We start from the raw sequence: 18,422 nt of genomic DNA, 5'->3' as shown, positions 1-18,422 counted from the left end.
GACCCCACTGACCAACAACCTGAAAGGAGATAATTTATACCTGCCTTTTTATTTGACAGACAGTGTCTGGCCTCAGAACTCATTATGTAGCTCAGGCTAGCCTTGGAGCTCATTATGTAGCCCAGGTTGGCTTTGAGCTCCCAGCAACCCTCCTGCTACTGCCTCCTAAGTGCTTGAATGGCAGGCATGCACCACACAGCCTGACTGTTTTGTTTTAACTTAAGCGGTCCCAGGGTATCCTCCAAGCACATAAAGACAGGTCCATGTCAACTCTGTGGGTAGATGTCCCTGTGATGTCCCCATGCCATGTTCTAGCCCGAGTTGCAGAATTTGGAGGATTTGGATATCCTCCCTGGGCTCACAGTCCTGTAAGGCTGTCTCCCTGCATAAGCTGCGTGAGCTCCTTCATTTTTCACAGAACGTAGAAGCAGAAGGTAGGTCGAGTGAGCCACAGGACTGGCTGTGCACAGGGAATTGTGTGTGCCACATTGGTTAGGGCAGTGTCACCTGGAACTGAGTGAGTTGCTGTCCACAGAGTGACCCTCGTCTGGGGATGGACCAGCACGGCCTCCATCTCCCTCCCCCAAGGAGACAGACAGGATGGTGGGTCCAGCCTCACCTTCACTGGTGGTACTAGAGCCACCTTAGATGGTACCTTGAAGTTCCCCAGGCATTTGGGGACCCTGGGGGAGGGTGACTTGTCTAGTGAAGAATGGAAAAGAGAAAAATGGCCTCCAGGTCACACTTTCGATTCTCTGTCCTCCAGGGGGTCTTGGTGGGGCCACCATCATCGACTCTCTTGACACCCTCTACCTCATGGAGCTGAAAGAGGAGTTCCAGGAGGCCAAGGCCTGGGTGCAGGACAGCTTCCACCTGAACGTGGTGAGTCAGAGGCTGTGGGGATAGAGGGCCACCCTCTGGAACCATATTAGAGCTGTCAGGAGCCAGCGCTGCAGCATATACCCTGATGAGTCTCCTCACGGAACACCAGCTGGTGTCCTCTGGTACAAGGGACACAGCCAGGGCCGCCCCTCCCTCCCCTGGGTGCTCATCTTGGGCATGTTGCTCAGCAGGTGGTAGGAGGGGAAGGGGCTTTGTTAGAGATGAGAGATGGCGGGCAGCTGGAGAGCTTTCTACCTCCCTGCGCTTAGTCTCCTCAGGTGAGACAGGATAATGGCCATGGCAGAAAGCTGTGGAGAGCTTTTATGCCACCATAAAGTCAACAGAAGGCTAAGCAGGCCCTCCTCACCATTATAATTACTAGAAGCATCTTGAGGCCTTTGTAACTTCTGGCTCTATGAGGCCAAGGGGTGGCGGGGGGGGGGGGGGACTTTGTTCCTTTTCTGTAGAAGGGAGAAGGGCAGAGGAGAATCTTCAGGGACTCACCTCCAGGCAGAGGGATAGATCTGCCTAGGGAACCAAGGAGCTTTGCACACTCAGGCATGCTGGGGTAGGTTAGAGTGTTTTCAGAAAAAAGGAAGGTGGGGTCCTGACCTCTTTGAGCCTTAGCCATTCTTTTGAGCCTTAGCTCTCCTCATCTAGACAATGGGGTGACATCATGGGGCCCTAGGAGGCTGAAAGGAAGTAAAATTTGCACACTCTTTGCTAGTAGAAAAATCCTCCCAGATTAACATAACAGTGGCTGCTGTCTGTAGTGAAAGTTTGAGCCTGGTCTGGTAGGGTGGTCCTGACATCCCAGCTACTCTGGAAGCTGAGGCAGCCTGAACACAAGTTCGAGGCCAGCCTGGACAACTTAGGGAGCCGCTCTCTCAAAATAAAAAAAAAAGAAGGCTGGGGATATAACAGACTTGCCTAGACCCTCAGTTAGCTCCCCAACATTACAAATACAAATTCAAAATACAATGCAGAATGCTGCCAAGGACAGAGGAGGTGGACACAGGAGCCGGTGTGAGATCTTGCCACAGCCTACTGTGCCACCCACGAGGCGGCCTGCCTGGGAGGGGGTGTCACACTCAGGGAGGAAGGGAGAAATCTACCTCAAGTCGCAACGCCTTGTACATGGCTAAAGTGGGAAATTTAGCCAGAGCGTGCCCTCGGCATGATGCCTCCACACCTGCTTTGTACAGTGTGTAGGGCCCTGTCGTGGAGAAGAGCAGTGTGCGTGGGCCCAGAGGCCAATTGCTCTTATAGGCATCTGCCCACAGAGTCTGGCTCAGCCCTGCCCTTCTCTGTCACCCCAGGGAAGGGCCTCTCTCATTCCTGCTAAGCCCATAGGAGCTTCTCTGGAGGGGGTGAAGGTGGCAGGCCAGACTAGAGAAGGCTTTCTACTCCTTGGGCTAAGCTTCTCCTGCAGCTCAGCACAGGTCCTGGGGCTCCTTGGAGCACAGCCAGGCGTAACTGCTCCAATGGCCTCCGGCAAGGCTGGGGAAGGGAGCCAAAGCTGGTGTTTATTTGGAATGCTTAAGTGCACAGTCGCAACTGCCAGGCAGGTGCTGGCCTCTCCCAGCCTCAGCTAGGAAAACAGAGCTGTGGCCTGGCCTGCTGGGGTCCTCAGGGCAGGGCACAGGTATGGACTGAAGGGAGCCTTGTGGCCTTTATCCAGGCTGGCTGTGGAAGCTTGCCCATATCCTTACTGTCCTGTTGCCCCCTCCCCCACCTTCTTGCAGACTGGAGAAGCCTCTTTGTTTGAAGTGAACATCCGGTACATTGGAGGGCTGCTCTCGGCCTTCTACCTGACGGGAGAAGAGGTAAGTTGGTCCCTTGAGGCCTCAGGCTGGATCAGTTGTTAGAAAAACTGTAGAAAAATCCTGCCTCTACTTTCCCAGTGGCTTCATGGTGACAGGAAATCTGCCAGAGACCAACCAGACCCACCACCCCTTGAGGATTCCAGAGACCAGCCAGGACCCACCACCCCTTGAGGTTTCCACATCGCTCAGATCTATGGCCCAGGGGAGCTTGGCTCCTAGAGCAGCTGATGAATTCTGTGAGGATGAAACCGTGTTCATGCAGAACCAGACAGATGCCCCACTGCAGCAAACTGACATCCATACATGTCAGGTCTCAGAACCACAGGCCAAACTGCCGCTTCTCACGCCCGGGGTCATTAGCTTTTTTTTTTTTTTTTTTTTTTTTTTTTAAATGTGTGTGGGTGTTTGCTTGTTTGTATACATATATGTATGTATGTGAACCACATGCGTGTCTAGTGCCCACAGAAGCTTTAGAAGGAGGCACTGGATCCCCTGAAATCGTAGTTACAGCTGGCTGTGAGCCTCCATGTGTTAAGAATTAAACCTGCATCCTCTGGGGGTGCAGCCAGTGCCCTTAACTGCCGAGTCACAGAGCCTGTAGGTTTTCATACACTTCACAGCCAACCCTTCCCTTTGCTCCCATCCTGCACCCATTCTCAAGGGAGCAGTGGGGCAATGGGGCCGCCCTGCTGGCCATAACCTGTAACTGCAAGGCGTTGAGGTCCAAGAAGTGTCCAGGGTCACGTGCTGGTGGCCTTAAATAAGTTCCCTCTTATCACTTTCTTTCCAGTCATCAGATGCTCGCGTTACCTCGTTAGACCAAACAGCCCTTGTGACATGGAACAGGACAGAGAGTTTGGCCCAGGGCTGTCACCTCCAAAGGGCGTCTTCTCTTTGCCAGAGAATTCTGAATTGTACTGAGATTGGGAGAAACCGGAGCCTCCCTTCTCCCCTCGTGAGCTCTTGTCATATCACAGCTCGAGGATCGGGTGGCCAGGTTGGCAGCGTCCCCAGAATAGGTCATCGGTCAGACTGTTCCCTGGGGTCCAGAGTGCCACTGTGGCCAGCTCTGCCACAGCAGGAGCCGAGCAGAGCAAAGCAGGCAAGCTACAGAGAAATCTTGGCCCACTCCATCAGAGTGATCCAAGAAAGCCTTCCTCCCGCAGCTGTCATGGCTGAAGTTGAGGGCTTAGAGGTAACAAGCCGCCTCTGCCTCTCCTTTCGCTTCGGGCCGCTCTCCATCAAACATAATCTCCTCAGCAGAGATTACTGCTTGTACCAATTTGTCCAAAAAAAATTGTTGATGGGAGCCCTCGGCTTCCAGCCACCCAGAGCCTGAATATTATTTGAAAACCCCAGGACAGGAAAATGACGGAGTGAACAGAGGGGAAAAGACAGTCATTCATGTGCTTCAGAGGCTCCTGCCCAACCTCCCCTGGCTGGTGTGGTTGGAGAGATGGATGCAGGGAAGGGGAGGGGAGATGCTTAGGACTAACCAAGAAGCTAGTGGTTCCTGAATGACAGCTACCCAGCCCTCCTTTGACCCTTCTCTGACGACTCTGTAGCTCTGAGCCCTCAGCTCTCTGAGCGATCCTCACTTTGACTTCAGGATGAGCCTGGCAGGGGCTGTGAACCAGAGCATTGGTGATTTGAGAAACAGTTCACAGCCAGGTAGTGATGGTGGTGGTAGCCTCCTTTAATCTCAGCACTGAGGAGACCAAGGCAGGTGGATCTCTGAGTTAGAGGCCAGTCTGGTCTACTGGGCCAGTTCCAGGCCAGTCTGGTCTACAGGGTGAGTTCCAACCAGCCAGGGCTATACAGAGAAACACTGTCTCAAAAAAAAAAAAAAAAAAAAAAGGAAGGAAGGGAGGGAGGGAAGGAGAAAGGAAGGAAGGAAGGAAAGGGCAAGGAAGGAAGGGAGGGAGGAAAAGAGGAGGAGTTCATAAGGCTCAGAGGGAAGCCCAAGTAAGGAGCTGAGTCTGTCTGCGCCTGCCCAGAGGTGTAGCACACCTCCCTGCCCCCTGCTATCCCCAGGCTTCTTCCTTTCTAAATATGAGTTCTGTGCACAGCTTTGTGGGAACCGCCAATGTCCTATCAGTGAAGGGAGGGCATCACCCACTTACAGATGAGGGGACAGACTTAGAACCATGAGTCCCTGAGGGCTGTGCCAGGCCTGGCTCCAGCCCTCTGACCCTCCAGCCGCTATCTCTGTTGTGAGTGCTGGCTACCAGGGCTCAGTCCCACTGAGCTCAAACCATGCCCAGTGGCTGCCTGTTGGGGACATTTCTGAACTTCTTACAAATGTATGTGCCATGTCTGCTGGCTGCCACTTTCTTAGCTTCAGAGGGAGTGTAAAAGGGAGTGGCAGAAGAGGACCCTGCCGTAGGTCACTCCTGCCGAGACTGACTCCCACTAAGATGACTGGCAGGGGCCAGTTATAAGAGTACCGGATGCTCTTGCAGAGGACCTGGGTTCAGTTCCTAGCACCCACATGGTACTCACCAATACCGCTATAGCTCCAGTCCCAGGCATTCTGAGACCCTCTTCTGGCTTCCCCGAGCTCTGCATGTATATGGTGTATAGACACCCATGCCGGCTAAACACCCTCACACATGAAATAATAACATATTTTTTTAAAGGTGGTAGGCATAATTAGAGCTGTTCCTGGGAATGCCGGGACAGCACTTCACAGTTTAGAAGCAGGTTCACATAGACACTTCCTCTTTCTCAATTTCTACAAGAACTCTGTGGGGCTACCCCACCCATCCTAGCATTCTGCTGGGCAGATGGGGGATGGGAGGCTCAGAGACAGTGCAGGGTTCAGTGAAGGTCACACAGCGGCAGAGAGGATGTGTGCTGGGACCTAGGTTCCATGCGCTTTCTGCCTGCAGGATGAAACTCTCACCTGTTTGCCTCCTGTTCAGGGACCGTGACCACGAAGCCACTAAGGCCACATCTCTCTGAGGAGATGCATCTAGGTGTCCTGGTGAAAGCCGTAGAGCTCTGTAGCCTTGAGCAAGTCACAAGTCACCCTGAGCTGGGGTGTCTCAGCCTTAGTGAGGACCTCAGGCTGTGGAGTCTGGAGGTCTGTAGACACAGCCCCTCTCCCCTGCTCCGCCCACAGTGGCAGAGGGGACCTGTGTCTTCCTGCCATCATCAATTTCATTTTAGAACTCACATGCTCTCCCAGTCCCTCCCCAGGGCCACTGGGACCTTTTGTGACAGCCAAAGCAAGTATTCTGGCAGAAAAGAGAAGGTTCTTTCAGCTAGCTTAGCCTCCTCAGTCTCAGACAACCATGCCTTGCCTGAACCACAGTCTGGGTGGGTTCCACTCGCTACCCACAACCTCCTGGATGGGTAAAGCTGTCCAAAGCCTGCAGCAAGCCCTTTCTGTCACTAAATCAGTGGCTTCCCAGCCTGGCTGAACACTGTAACAGAGCCAGCCCTGCAGCTCCAGCAGACAGGTGCCTTTGGGGTCTACTTCCAGGTCCCAGTGACAGACACTGGACAGTGTTCTCTTGTCTGACCACGTGGCCAGCCACCACTCCCCTTCTTCCCTGGCAAGCCCTCAGAGGTCTCAAACCCATTCACCGGCTCAGAGTTGGGAAGCCCCTAACATCTGTCTCATGGGACTTTTGTTGTTTGCTTTATATTCTGGGGTGCAGAGATGAGACCCCGGGCCCTGAGTACTTGCGTCATGAGCTCCATCCCCCAGGCCCTCATTCAGCAGATTTTTGTTGCTGGTGGCTTTGTTAGGAAGGTCTGGAAACTGAGTCAGCAGAGTGACAGACAGGACTTACATCTCAGCTCTTAAATGATTTTTATGATCCTCTCTAGGTATCCATGGTGATTGGGCTCAGAACCCCCTATGGATCTCAAATTCCAGGAAGGCTCAAGCCCTGACCTGAAATAGCATGCTATTTGCAGAGAGCCTGCATCCATCCTCTCAGTCCTTAGGACCTGACAGCCAAGGCTGTGCTCTGTGTGTGTGTGTGTGTGTGTGTGTGTGTGTGTGAGAGAGAGAGAGAGAGAGAGATAGGTAAAAAAAGATAGATAAGAGAGAGAGATTTGTCATGTGGTTAGCTACCTGTACACATGAATTGGGAGGTCAGAGAAGATCTCTTACTGTATTGGAAGCTTGCTGTTTAGGCTAGGCTGCCCTGCCAAGGAAGCACAACCACACCTAACTTTTTATGTGGGTGCTGGTGATCTGGGCTCAGGCCCTCAGGCTTGCAGAGGGGTTGCTCTGGCCACTGAGCCATCTCTCCCCAGTCCTCTTGTAAAATTACAGAGGCTGAACACAGTCATGTATGTCTGTATTCCAACTACTCAGAAAGCTGAGGCATAAGGATTTCTTGAGTGTAGGTGTTCAAAAGCAGCCTGGGTGGCACTCCAAAGAATAAAAATAATCGCATCAGGGGCTGGAGGGATGGCTCAGTGGTTAGAGCACTGGCTGCTTTTCCAGAGGTCCTGAGTTCGATTCCCAGCAACCACATGGTGGCTCACAATCATCTGTAATGGGATCCGATGCCCTTTTCTGGTGTGTCTGAAGGCAGCCACAGTGCACTCATACAAATAAAATAAATAAATACTAAAAAAATTAATAATAATTGCATAAAAGGCACATAGACCAAAAGGAGGAAATAAATACCATCCGTGGGCTAGCCCCTCTAAGAGGGGTTATTAATGTTTTGATGTATTTCCTTCTTTTTTCAACGCATGCATATGTAAACAAGTTTGAACCTGAGTTACAGTATTTGAAATTCTCCTCTAGGTTCACAAGTGGATATGCCCCCCTGCTACTGTGTCATTTCAGCTGCATGACATTACATCTGGTGGAGGCCAGAACTGAGCCACTTCCGCATTGCCTGACTCACTGTGATCTATTTTAGGCAATGCTGGAACAAACGGCCATAATATAAACTCTTTCGCAACACTCAATTATTTATGTCCTAAGAGAAGTTGGGTTGGTGTGTTTAACTTTTTCTTTTATTACATCATGTGGGTTTCGGGGATTGAGCTCAAGACCCCTGGGGGTCCTCCAGCTTGGAAGCAAGCACCTTTATGAACTGAGCCCTCTCCCTGGCCCTATCGGGGAAATTAGCTATGAGGGACGCTGTGAGTCTGACATCCCATTTCCTGAGTTCATCTGGCACTCCAGAGGGACAGTTTAAAGGGTCCGGAACCTTGCTTGGGCCCCCCCCCCCAGCCTTGTTATGGCTCCTTAGCTATCAGGTTTAAAACAACCCAGTACCCTTCCTCCTCTGTGTGCAACATGACAACAATTGAGTGTCCTCAGGCTACCAAAGAAAGGCATTTCTCTTACAATCTCATGAAGACGCTGTCTCCCTGGAGGCAGAAGGTTCTAGAACCTGGAGGGTAGCATGGCCTGGACTCTGAGTCCGATGCCGTATATCCTCCATACAGATCACAGCTCATTTCCCTTACCCTGGCTGTTTAAATTAGCTCCCCACACACAGAACAAAATGCCTGAGACAACTTAAAAGAAGAAAATGTCCGGCTGGGCTCACTGGCTCAGCGGCCCACCCTTACTTAGCCTGCTGCTTTGACTCCAGAGTGGTCCAGGATGTCATGACTAGAACACATGATGGTAGAGATGCCAGGAAGCAGAGAGCAAGTGGGTGACCCACTATATCCATCAAACACCCCTACCTAATTCTTTTCCCTTAGGTTGCAGCTTTTAAAGGTTCTACCATCTCCATGTAGTAACAAGACTGGGAACCAAACCTTCAACACATAGACCTTTGGGGTCACTTTATGTGCAGGCTGCAAGATTCAGCCTGTAGCATCCCACAGCTGAGAGCATCCCACAGCCTGTAGCATCCCTCAGCCTAGAGCATCCCACAGTCTAGAGCATCCCTCAGCCTAGAGCATCCCACAGCTGAGAGCATCCCACAGCCTAGAGCATCCCATAGCCTAGAGCATCCCACAGCCGAGAGCATCCACAGCTGAGAGCATCCCACAGCCGAGAGCATCCCACAGCCGAGAGCATTCCACAGTTCAGTGAAGGCAGTGCTAATGCCGGCAGCCCACCCTTCTCAGTGGGGTCTGTCTCTGGACTTGGAGGTGACACTGACTGCTCTCCCCTCCCCTTCTCAAGGCCACCCTATCTCAGTGATGGCCCTTTGTCCCCCAATCATCTGAGGAACAACCCAGGCATTTCAGGAACACAGAAATTTATACTCAGAGAGAAATGCCTGGTTGTAAGGACCACAAAAGCCAGTCGTCAGGGGGCCAGGTTCTGTCACTGTGGAGTGCCTCTTCCCAGTCCTGTCTTCCGGCTGGGGCTGCAGTACTCAGAGTGACCACTGCACCCAGTTCAGACTCAGTGCCCTTTGACCTTTCCCCACAGGTGTTCCGAGTGAAGGCCATCAAGCTGGGTGAGAAACTGCTGCCTGCCTTCAACACACCCACAGGCATCCCCAAGGGCGTGGTGAACTTCAAAAGGTGAGATGCCCCCTGTGAACTGGTGACCATGCTCCATTTGTGGGTCCCGAGTTGGGACCAGATGGGGAGGCCCAGAGAATCCATTCTATCTAACTTAAATGCTTGCAGATGAGGAGGGAGCTGAGGCATGGGAATGGATAGTACCTATTCTGTGCACACAGAGAACAGACCTTCGCTAAGTTCTGCCCCGGACAGGCACTGGTTACCAAGGGTAGGTCTCGGGGTTTGAACCACCCAGGCTAGATCTTCTCAGGGTGGGAGGGACATTTGTTCCTCTGCAAGCAGCCACCAGTGTCATGTTGATGTAGAACCTGGTGGCCCTGGCTTCCGAGGTGGACCCCACAGCTCTCTGGGCCATATATGACATCCTTGAGCTGGGACAAAGGCTGGGGTAGCCCACGCTCCCTGTTCTGCCTCATCTGGGGTACCACGCAAGAGTGCTGGCCAGGTACCTGGGAGGGGAGTCCACTCAGCTCTTCCTTGGTATCTCTGCCCACCATGCTCCCCAAACCAGTTCCTCCTTCTCCTCCCCCTGGTGGAAAGTCTACCCAGTGTCCTTACTAAAACCTCACAGAGGCCAGGGTGGTCATGAGGCTGACAGAGGTCATCTTCCATCTGGACTTGATATCTCAGAAACGTACACACAGGCCTGGGTGCGGAACGCAGCATTTCTCCACAGACATTGATCCTGAGAATGAGGGCAGAAGGGACCCACACCCTGAGTCTGGGCACAGTCTTCCGTGTCCCTCCCTCAGCTCCATCTTCTGGTCTCACTTGTGGCCCTCAGCGGAGCCTGGTCCTACACAGACCGTAGGATTCCTGGCACAGGCCTGGCTGTTTTTAGCTCCTTGCTCGCCATTGAGCTACCTGTGCAGACTCCCTGGCATTGCTCCCTTTCATGTTCTGGGAGAGAAGCGACTGCTAAAAATGGGAGGGTCACAGGGATGCGGCAGCTCGTGCCCTGGCAGAGGGTCGGACCCACTCACTCTTCCTGTAGTGTTCCAGCAGGCCTTGCCCCGGGCATCTATCGGGGTGGGTGAACTGCCCTGCCCCAGCACCGCCCAGCATGGAGATGGGTGCTCACCTCTGCAGGGGAGGCACAGTGGGGAAGCCAGCAGAGGCCAATCTAAATCCAGGGCACGCGCGCGCACACACACACACACACACACACACACACACACATACACGCATGCACGCACGCACTCACACACACACACACACACACATACACGCACATACACGCATGCACGCACATACACATACACACACACACACATACACGCATGCACGCACGCACTCTCACACACACACACACACACACACACACATACACGCATGCACGCACGCACTCACACACACACACACACACATACACGCACATACACGCATGCACGCACATACACATACACACACACACATACACACACACACATACACACACACATACACGCATGCACGCACGCACTCACACACACACATGCACACACATACACGCATGCACGCACGCGCTCTCACACACACACATGCACACACATGCTTAAAACACTCTGCTGCCGCCTGTGCCACTAATAAGCGGGCGATTGTCATGCCATTCTAAGTCCATACATGGACTCGTGAAGTCATCCAAAGGTATGTTTACAGGGATGTTCTCCCTCTAAACATGCATGGGCACATCTACCTAATTGCTAGCATATTTTGAACCCTCACGCACGCTGTGAGCAAATGACAGAGAACTTTCCTTTCTAACCACCAGGACCTCATTTTACCAGGAAAGAACTTGAGGCTCAGAGAAGTGCAGTAACATCCCCAAGGTCACACAGCAATCAAGTAAAGTTAGGATTTGAACTCAGCTCTGGCTGTCATACTTCTTATACCATACCCAGGTTAACCAAGTAGTGAGGGGTACTTTGGAGCAGCCCCCTTGCCAGGGGAGAGGAGAGTGTAGATCTTACTGTTGGTCCACTAGCTCACAGAGCTGGTCGGAGGACCCCTGTCCTTTCCAGAATGCTGTGGGTGCATTTAGTACCTAGGATTTAGATTCAGCTCTACTGCTTGCTGTGTGACCTTGAAAAAGTGCCTCCCCCTCTCTGAGCCTAAGTATTCCCAGCTATGACATGAAGATCACAGTATCTGCTAATAGAATTCGGTGAAGGTAAAATAAGACAACAAAGCCACCTGGCTCCCTTTAGAAGCGTATTGTCACTTACATATGCATAATTACATACTGATAAAGATGACAGTCACCTGCATAATTAATGCCCACAATAGCTCCTTGAAGCTGAGCACCTTGGTTTAAGGAAGGAGGAAGCTGAGGGAATAGGTAGGACACTCCTGGGGGCTCCTGGTCTGGGACACAGAGGAAGCCAGTAATGAGGCAGAGTGACAAAGTGCCCCCAACACACACGCACACATGCACACTCGCTCACACGCCCTCCCTATGGGGCTAGTGGCTCTGGGGTGCCAGGAGAGAGAACAGAGAGGGCTGTGTGGTGGACAGTGAGGACGGAACTCGCTAGAAGCCGGAAAGGCATGATGGCACACTCCTTTAATGCCAGCACTCAGGAGGCAGAGGCAGGCAGATTTCTGAGTTCAAGGCCAGCCTGGTCTATAGAGTTTCAGCATAGCCTGGTCTACATAGTGTAACACTGTAAGGAAGGAAGAGGGGAAGGAAGGAAAGAGGGAGGGAGGGAAGGGAGGGAGAGAGGGAAAGAAAGGAAGGAGAGAAGGGAGGGAGGGAGAGAAGGGAGGGAGGGAGAGAAGGAAGGAGGGAAGGAAAGAAGGAAGGAAAGCTACCTGAACGGCTCTTCTCTTCTCCTCTGCCGGAACACCAGAAACTAGGGCCGGGCAAGCACAGGGCTAATGAGACCTTGGGCCTGCAGAAGTGTGGCCCCCAGGCACCTCTCCACCCCCACCTTCCCACGTCATCTCCATCTGTGGAGGAAGACGGACTGACAGCAGCTGGTTCTGAGGCAACAGGAGAACAGAGGAGCCCCCAAAAGGCAACACGGCCACCCACAACCTGCAGAGGGGAGGTGGCCGCTGGGCCTGGCTCTCTCCCTCTGTCTTACACTAAGTTTCTGCAGAAAGCCTGTCCCCTTGGGATCCTAAATATCCTGTGGGAAAGTAATCAGGATAAACGTGTGGAATCTGAGGCACAAAAGGGGAAGTCTCTTCCTTGCCCACAGCAATCCTTAACTCCACCCCCTTACTTTCTTGGCCCCCACAAAAGCCATTCCATTATACAGATATGGAAACTGAGGCACACAGCATCTAAAAGCTTGTCTGAGGGTGTCAGCTGACCAACGCCATACCCTGTTCCAGGGTACAGCAGGGAGAGGCCTGGGAAGCCCCCCTCACAGGGTGGAGTGACGCAGGCAGAGGCCTCCCACAGGGCTGGCTTAGTGAAGCTTACTGTTGGGTCCAGCTGCCACACAGACTGGTGACTGGCCGATAGTGTCTGACTCTGGGTCTGAACCTCTGTCTCTAGAAGGGGAAGTGGGAAGATAGCATGCTGGCTCTGAGGATTTTTTCCCTATAGCTCTAGACCCTGAGGTGGACATCAGAGCCTTCTGCAAGCACAGGACCAGAACATGGCTGACATGTTCATGAGAGGCTAGCCTTGGCTACGCAAGGGCCCCACTTCCTTCATTCTGAACCCAGCAGTCCGGTCTGTGTGTGTTTGAGGTGTCTCTGAAAATGATCATTGAGTGTTCTATGGGGTTTGGGGGTTCCTCAACCATCAATGTTACCTGCAGATTTCACCACAGTCACAATGCCCTAAGCATTATAGAGGCTACTTGGTGGGAATAAAGACTGTGGCGTGGGCTCAGGCCACCTTCACCAGGTCCCATCCCTCACCAACCTCAGTGCCAGCCACACAGTGGGACCCGGGAGGATTAGCTGAGGTGCCTGGTACACAGCTGCTGCTGTCAGACAAGGAGGCAACAGGGTGACGCAGCTGATGTCTTTCCAGCGGCAGCTGGGGCTGGGCCACCGCGGGTAGCAGCAGCGTCCTGGCCGAGTTTGGGTCCCTGCACTTGGAATTCTTGCATCTCACTGAACTCTCTGGCAATCCAGTCTTTGCAGAAAAGGTGAGTCCCCACCCCTCCCCCTTTGAGGCAGGCACCTTGCCGCCCACCACCAGCCAAGGGCAAGTGTCTGCGGTTGAGGTTTGCCAGTCCCCGAGCCACCACTCTTGAAGCAGTAACTAGTGGGAGAACCAACTGTGCCCAATGCCAGGTGGCAGGGAAGGGAACAGAAGCCACCAGAACTCTGCTGCGGGGAGGTTTGTGCTGGTGCACGGGCTGGTGGCAGATCTGTGAGCCTGTGAAATTTGGAGACTGTGACTGAGAGCTAGACTCCTCGGATTGGCAGGAACCGGCTGCTGTGCACGAGAATCCTTTCCAGGGACATTTAGTTTCTCCCTGTGTGAGATCTCCCTGCCTTTTCCGCCCAGGTGCTGGCTGGCTCGGGCTGGCTCGGGCTGGCAGCAGGCTAGCAGAGCTGCTTCCTCGACACTGTTCTTGGCTGCCCACAGCTACATGGGTCCTGAGAAGTGCACCCAGGCCATTGCCCAATCCTGACCTGGCCCTGGGAAGCTCTCCAGAAGGGCTGCAGCCCTGGGCAATCCCCAAGGGAACATCTGGATTCCGACTTAATCCTGAACCCAAAGGAAGTCAGTGTACACATAAGCCCCTTCCAGGCCCCCCCCCCCCCGAGAACAACTTTTGGGGTTCCACTGTTCCTCTGAGATGGCTGCACACCTCTACCTGGTGGTGCTGTTCTTGGGCTGCCAGCTGTTCTCCAAGCAGTCTGTCCCCATCCCAAACAGCTGGAAGGAAGCAGCTTCCTGGCCTTCGTTTGCCCCAGGCACTGGGGTCTGTCTGCACATTCATATGAAGCCCAGCACTCCTTAATATGGGATTTGAGACCACTGTGTCCTTGATGTCGGAATCCTTCAGGACAGAGCTCAGGACAAGCTTCCCCACACAAACTTGATTGGTGCCTCTGACCTGCCTCTGGCTCCTACCCCTTCCCTATGCAGGGTACATCAGAGACCTGTGAGTCCTATGACCACTCAGATGAGTCTAACCACACTTCCCAGTGCTGTGCTCTCTGACCCTTGCCTAGCCCAGGCTTTCTGTTCCCACTGCCCTCCAGGTGGACTTCCCTGGCCAGCCCAGGAAAAGGTCCCTAAGAGTGCACAGTGGTTTTGCTGGGCATGTTTTATCTTAAGCCCCAGCAGCAGTGGTGATGGTGGTGGTGGTGGCAAGGGGTGTGGGGGGAGGGTGGCAAGGGGGAGGGTTGTTTTCTGCCAACCCTATCTAACTGAGGGCGGAATGAAATCCAGAGAGTCTGAGTTACCTGTCCGGGGGCAGCTAGCGACTGAGTGATAAAGCTGAGAATTGAGCCGGGAACCTTTCAGCCTCTCTCTTTCCAGGGCATTGAAACACAGCTGGCCACAGGCTGCAGCTCCAGACTCCTGGTCCTTTGGTCGCTCTCCATTTGCATACTTCAACTATTTTTGTCCCCCTAGTCACGCCTCCTCTGGAGGCAATTATTAGCAGGCAAAGTTTTACAAGGCCCTGCCCCCTCCAGGAGAGCTAATATAACCCGCTTCCCCGGGCCCCACCAGGAAAGTGGAGCATATGACCGGCACAAGAATCTTCCTGTCCCTATCATGGTCTCTGTTGCCTTAAAGGGCCCCGAGGTCCAATGAAGCAAAGCCAAGGGCCTCTGAGGTAAAGGAAGGCTGACGCTGACACTGATGTGTCAACCTCCCAGCTGCCCCTTTGTACCAATTTATCAGTGAGCAGGAGGCAGTGTGGTCCTGGGGCTTGCTCTCCCAAAGGGACCAGTTCTAGAGGACACCAAGGAAGAGTTGTCAATGGCACCTCCCGCCATGTGCAGCCCTGGAGGCTGCAAGCCCAGCCTCTGCTGTGTAGCACCGAGTGCTTGCCCGCCCTCTGGGTCTGTGCAAGGCAAGGAATTCAGACAGTCCAAGAACTCGGAGCAACCTGATTCATGCCCCAGCTCTCTGCTTACATTGGGCTGGGATGGAGTTCCATCAGCGGTGTTTGCCTAGCATACATGAAACCCTGGGTTCGATCCGCAGCAGTCATAAATAAGACATGGTCATGCATGTCTGTGACCCCAGCTGTCAGGGTGGGGGTGGGAAGATTGAGAGATCAAGGTCAACCTGAGCTACATGAGACCCTGTCTTTAAAAGAAATATAGAGCTTACAAGATGGCTACCGCCACTCATCTGAAACCCCTCCCCCAGAGTAGAGTGGTCTAGGGTGGTACTGGCAGGTAGCCAGCCTGGGATAGGATTTTCCGGGCAGAGCAGTCAGCAGAGAGATGGTGAGTCAGGCTGCACTTGGCCACATCCCACCATGGTCTGCGTGCAGGCACAAAACCTGAGTTCTCCCACTGCCCACCCCACAGCCTTTAACCCCCATGTGAATCTGAACTATGTGTTTCATCCTCATGGGTGGGGAATCTGTGACTTCTTCAGGAAAGTGACCGTGCCTGGTGTCTCTCTCACAGGTCAGAAATATCCGCAAGGTCCTCAGGGAGATTGACAAACCTTTTGGCCTCTATCCCAATTTCCTCAGCCCAGTGAGTGGGAACTGGGTACAGCGTAAGTACTGGCCCCATGGCTTCTCATCCTATGGGTTCCTGTTTGGGTTTCCTGAGAGCCAGGGATAGGCAACAGCTCCTGGATTCAGCAGCCCGGACACACCAGCACCTGTGCCTGACTCCTCTCAGCCAGCACCTGTGCCTCACTCCTCTCAGCCAGCACCTGTGCCTCACTCCTCTCAGCCAGCACCTGTGCCTCACTCCTCTCAGCCAGCACCTGTGCCTCACTCCTCTCAGCCAGCACCTGTGCCTCACTCCTCTCAGCCAGCACCTGTGCCTCACTCCTCTCAGCCAGCACCTGTGCCTTCAGCATCCCTTCTTAGCTCTCACAGAAGCTCTGTCCCCTCCTCTGTAATCCAGACTTGCAGGAATGTTCTGTTTACAGCAGTCATTCAGAAGTGACTGCAGGAAAGGCCCTGTAACCTTCCCCTTCCCCCTTCCATTTGGCTTTCCACCTCAAGTGTTGATTTAGACAAAATTTTAGGTGGGCCCAAACTAGGCAGTGATCTGAAAAATCACTGACCACTGTATCTTAAACTTCCTTGAATCAGTCCTGGGCTTTTCTGCTTTTTCACTTTAAAGAATTAGCTCAGGCTGTTCCTGAACTCGCTCTATAGACCAGGCTGGCCTTGAACTCAAAGATCTGCTTGCCTCTGCCTCCTGAGATAAAAGGCATGCACTACCACCACCACCACCACCCTGCTGTTTTAAAGACTTTGAGACAAGGTCTTCAGGTAGCCCAGGCTGGACTCAGACTTATTAGGTAGCCAAGGTTGGCCTTGGATCCTCCTGCCTCCACATCCCAAGTGCTGAGATGGCAGGTGTGAAGCTCCACACCTGGCAACTTTATCAAACACCTGTGGGGCATCTCCTGAGTCCCATCCACATAGACTGGGATGTAGAGTTGACCAGTTTCCCAGACCCTGCTGCTCACACTGTGGGAGAGCCGGGCTCTGTGCTCATGCCTGGGTTACATCATTTACTACCTCAGAAATGACAGATGAAGGGGAAAGAGTTAGGGCCATAGCTCAAGCCACCCAGCCTCTGCTCCTGGCCACTTCCCAGTCTCCCCATACCTGGTTTCAGCCTCTCAGGAGACCCAACTCCTCCTGCAGCTTAGATCTGCCAGGATAATTCACCAGGCTACACACACACACACACACACACACACACACGAACACACACACCCCATACACAAACATAGATATACACAACACAGACCTATGCATATACACAAACACATCAAACACACATCACACTTATACACATACACGAAGCCATATGCCATATAGATCCACACATATATACAAACACACTACACACACACACCAGACACAAAGATATAGACCATATAGCCCTATACAAACACACATACCACAACATACACATGGACATACGCCACACGGACTCATGCATATACACAAACATACCATACACACAGACACAAATACACAGACATAAGCCACACACATATATATACAGCACCACATACAAACACACAAACACACACCATTGCAGACACAAAAATATATGCACAAAACAACACATATATCATATATCATATAAAAGCACAGACAAAAATATCCATACATGCTAACAATTACATATGTGCTAATATATACATATCACACAAGCACAGAACATAGCTGTAGCCTGGCCCACTGGCCCCAAACAAAGAGAGGACCTCAACCCTCCCTTGTTGCCTTGATCCACACAGACCAACTTGGTTTCCTGAGGGGGCTCTGTGGCTGGGGGCTGGGATCTGAACTTGCAATCCACTTCCCCAGCCTTTTATGAAGGCCCAGCATGCACTGTTGGGTTTGGCAGACATTAGTCATACCTGCGAACTGTCTGCCACCAACACACACAAACACACAAATGCATATGAATATATATATATATATATATACATATATATATGCTAATATTATAAATTTCTTAATAAAAAAGAACACATGTCCTTAATCCCAGCACTAGGGAGGCAGAAGCAGGTAGATTTCTGTGAATTCAAGGTCAGCCTGGTTTTCCAGGACAAAAAGAGGGAGGGAGGTGTGGGGAGAGAGGACTAAGTCATCCCTTTACAGTTAATTACCAGGGCCCTGTGTCATTATCCTGCAAAGGTCAGATCAGCTATGGCCCTGAGGATCCTGGGTGTGGATACAGGACACCTAGCTCAAGATGTCCTGGTTCCCAACCAGGTTCCTTCACTCTGCCAAAGTGCCATTGGGTGGCTGCTGAACGGATGCTGGCTCCACCCCCCAAGCCCTGCTCTAGCCACAGAGGTCACCATTTGAACCCGGCTGGTGGCAAATGTGCTAACCCTTCTTGTCATCTTTTCCTTGCAGATCATGTCTCAGTCGGAGGACTTGGGGACAGTTTTTATGAATATTTGATCAAGTCCTGGTTGATGTCTGCCAAAACAGATACAGAGGCTAAAAATATGTACTACGAAGCCTTGGAGGTAAGAGAAGCTTCCCACTGCCTGCTGAGTGGGCAGCCATCACCCCTGGGGGGTCCTGAGTGCTGGGGAGAGGCCTCACCAGCCACACTTAACACAGATAGGTCCCCAGGCTCCCCAGACATATGCGTGCCCCTCCCCCGTGC

General features: G+C 52.6%; 1 protein-coding gene across 1 annotated transcript in view; it reads left to right on the top strand.

The window, feature by feature from the left end:
* MAN1C1 (mannosidase alpha class 1C member 1) overlaps window positions 1-18,422 on the top strand; it is a 135,797-nt gene that overhangs the window by 103,477 nt on the left and 13,898 nt on the right. The window contains exons 3-8 of the mRNA XM_080920885.1: window positions 767-882; window positions 2,628-2,708; window positions 9,082-9,176; window positions 13,150-13,267; window positions 15,726-15,819; window positions 18,164-18,279. Coding sequence (XP_080777011.1) covers window positions 767-882; window positions 2,628-2,708; window positions 9,082-9,176; window positions 13,150-13,267; window positions 15,726-15,819; window positions 18,164-18,279 — 620 coding nt within the window. The remainder of the gene's footprint in view (window positions 1-766; window positions 883-2,627; window positions 2,709-9,081; window positions 9,177-13,149; window positions 13,268-15,725; window positions 15,820-18,163; window positions 18,280-18,422) is intronic.

This window comes from Micromys minutus (genome assembly GCF_963924665.1).
Source record: "Micromys minutus genome assembly, chromosome: 9".
Lineage (NCBI taxonomy): Eukaryota > Metazoa > Chordata > Mammalia > Rodentia > Muridae > Micromys > Micromys minutus.
This window is presented reverse-complemented; position numbering and strand designations above follow the sequence as displayed.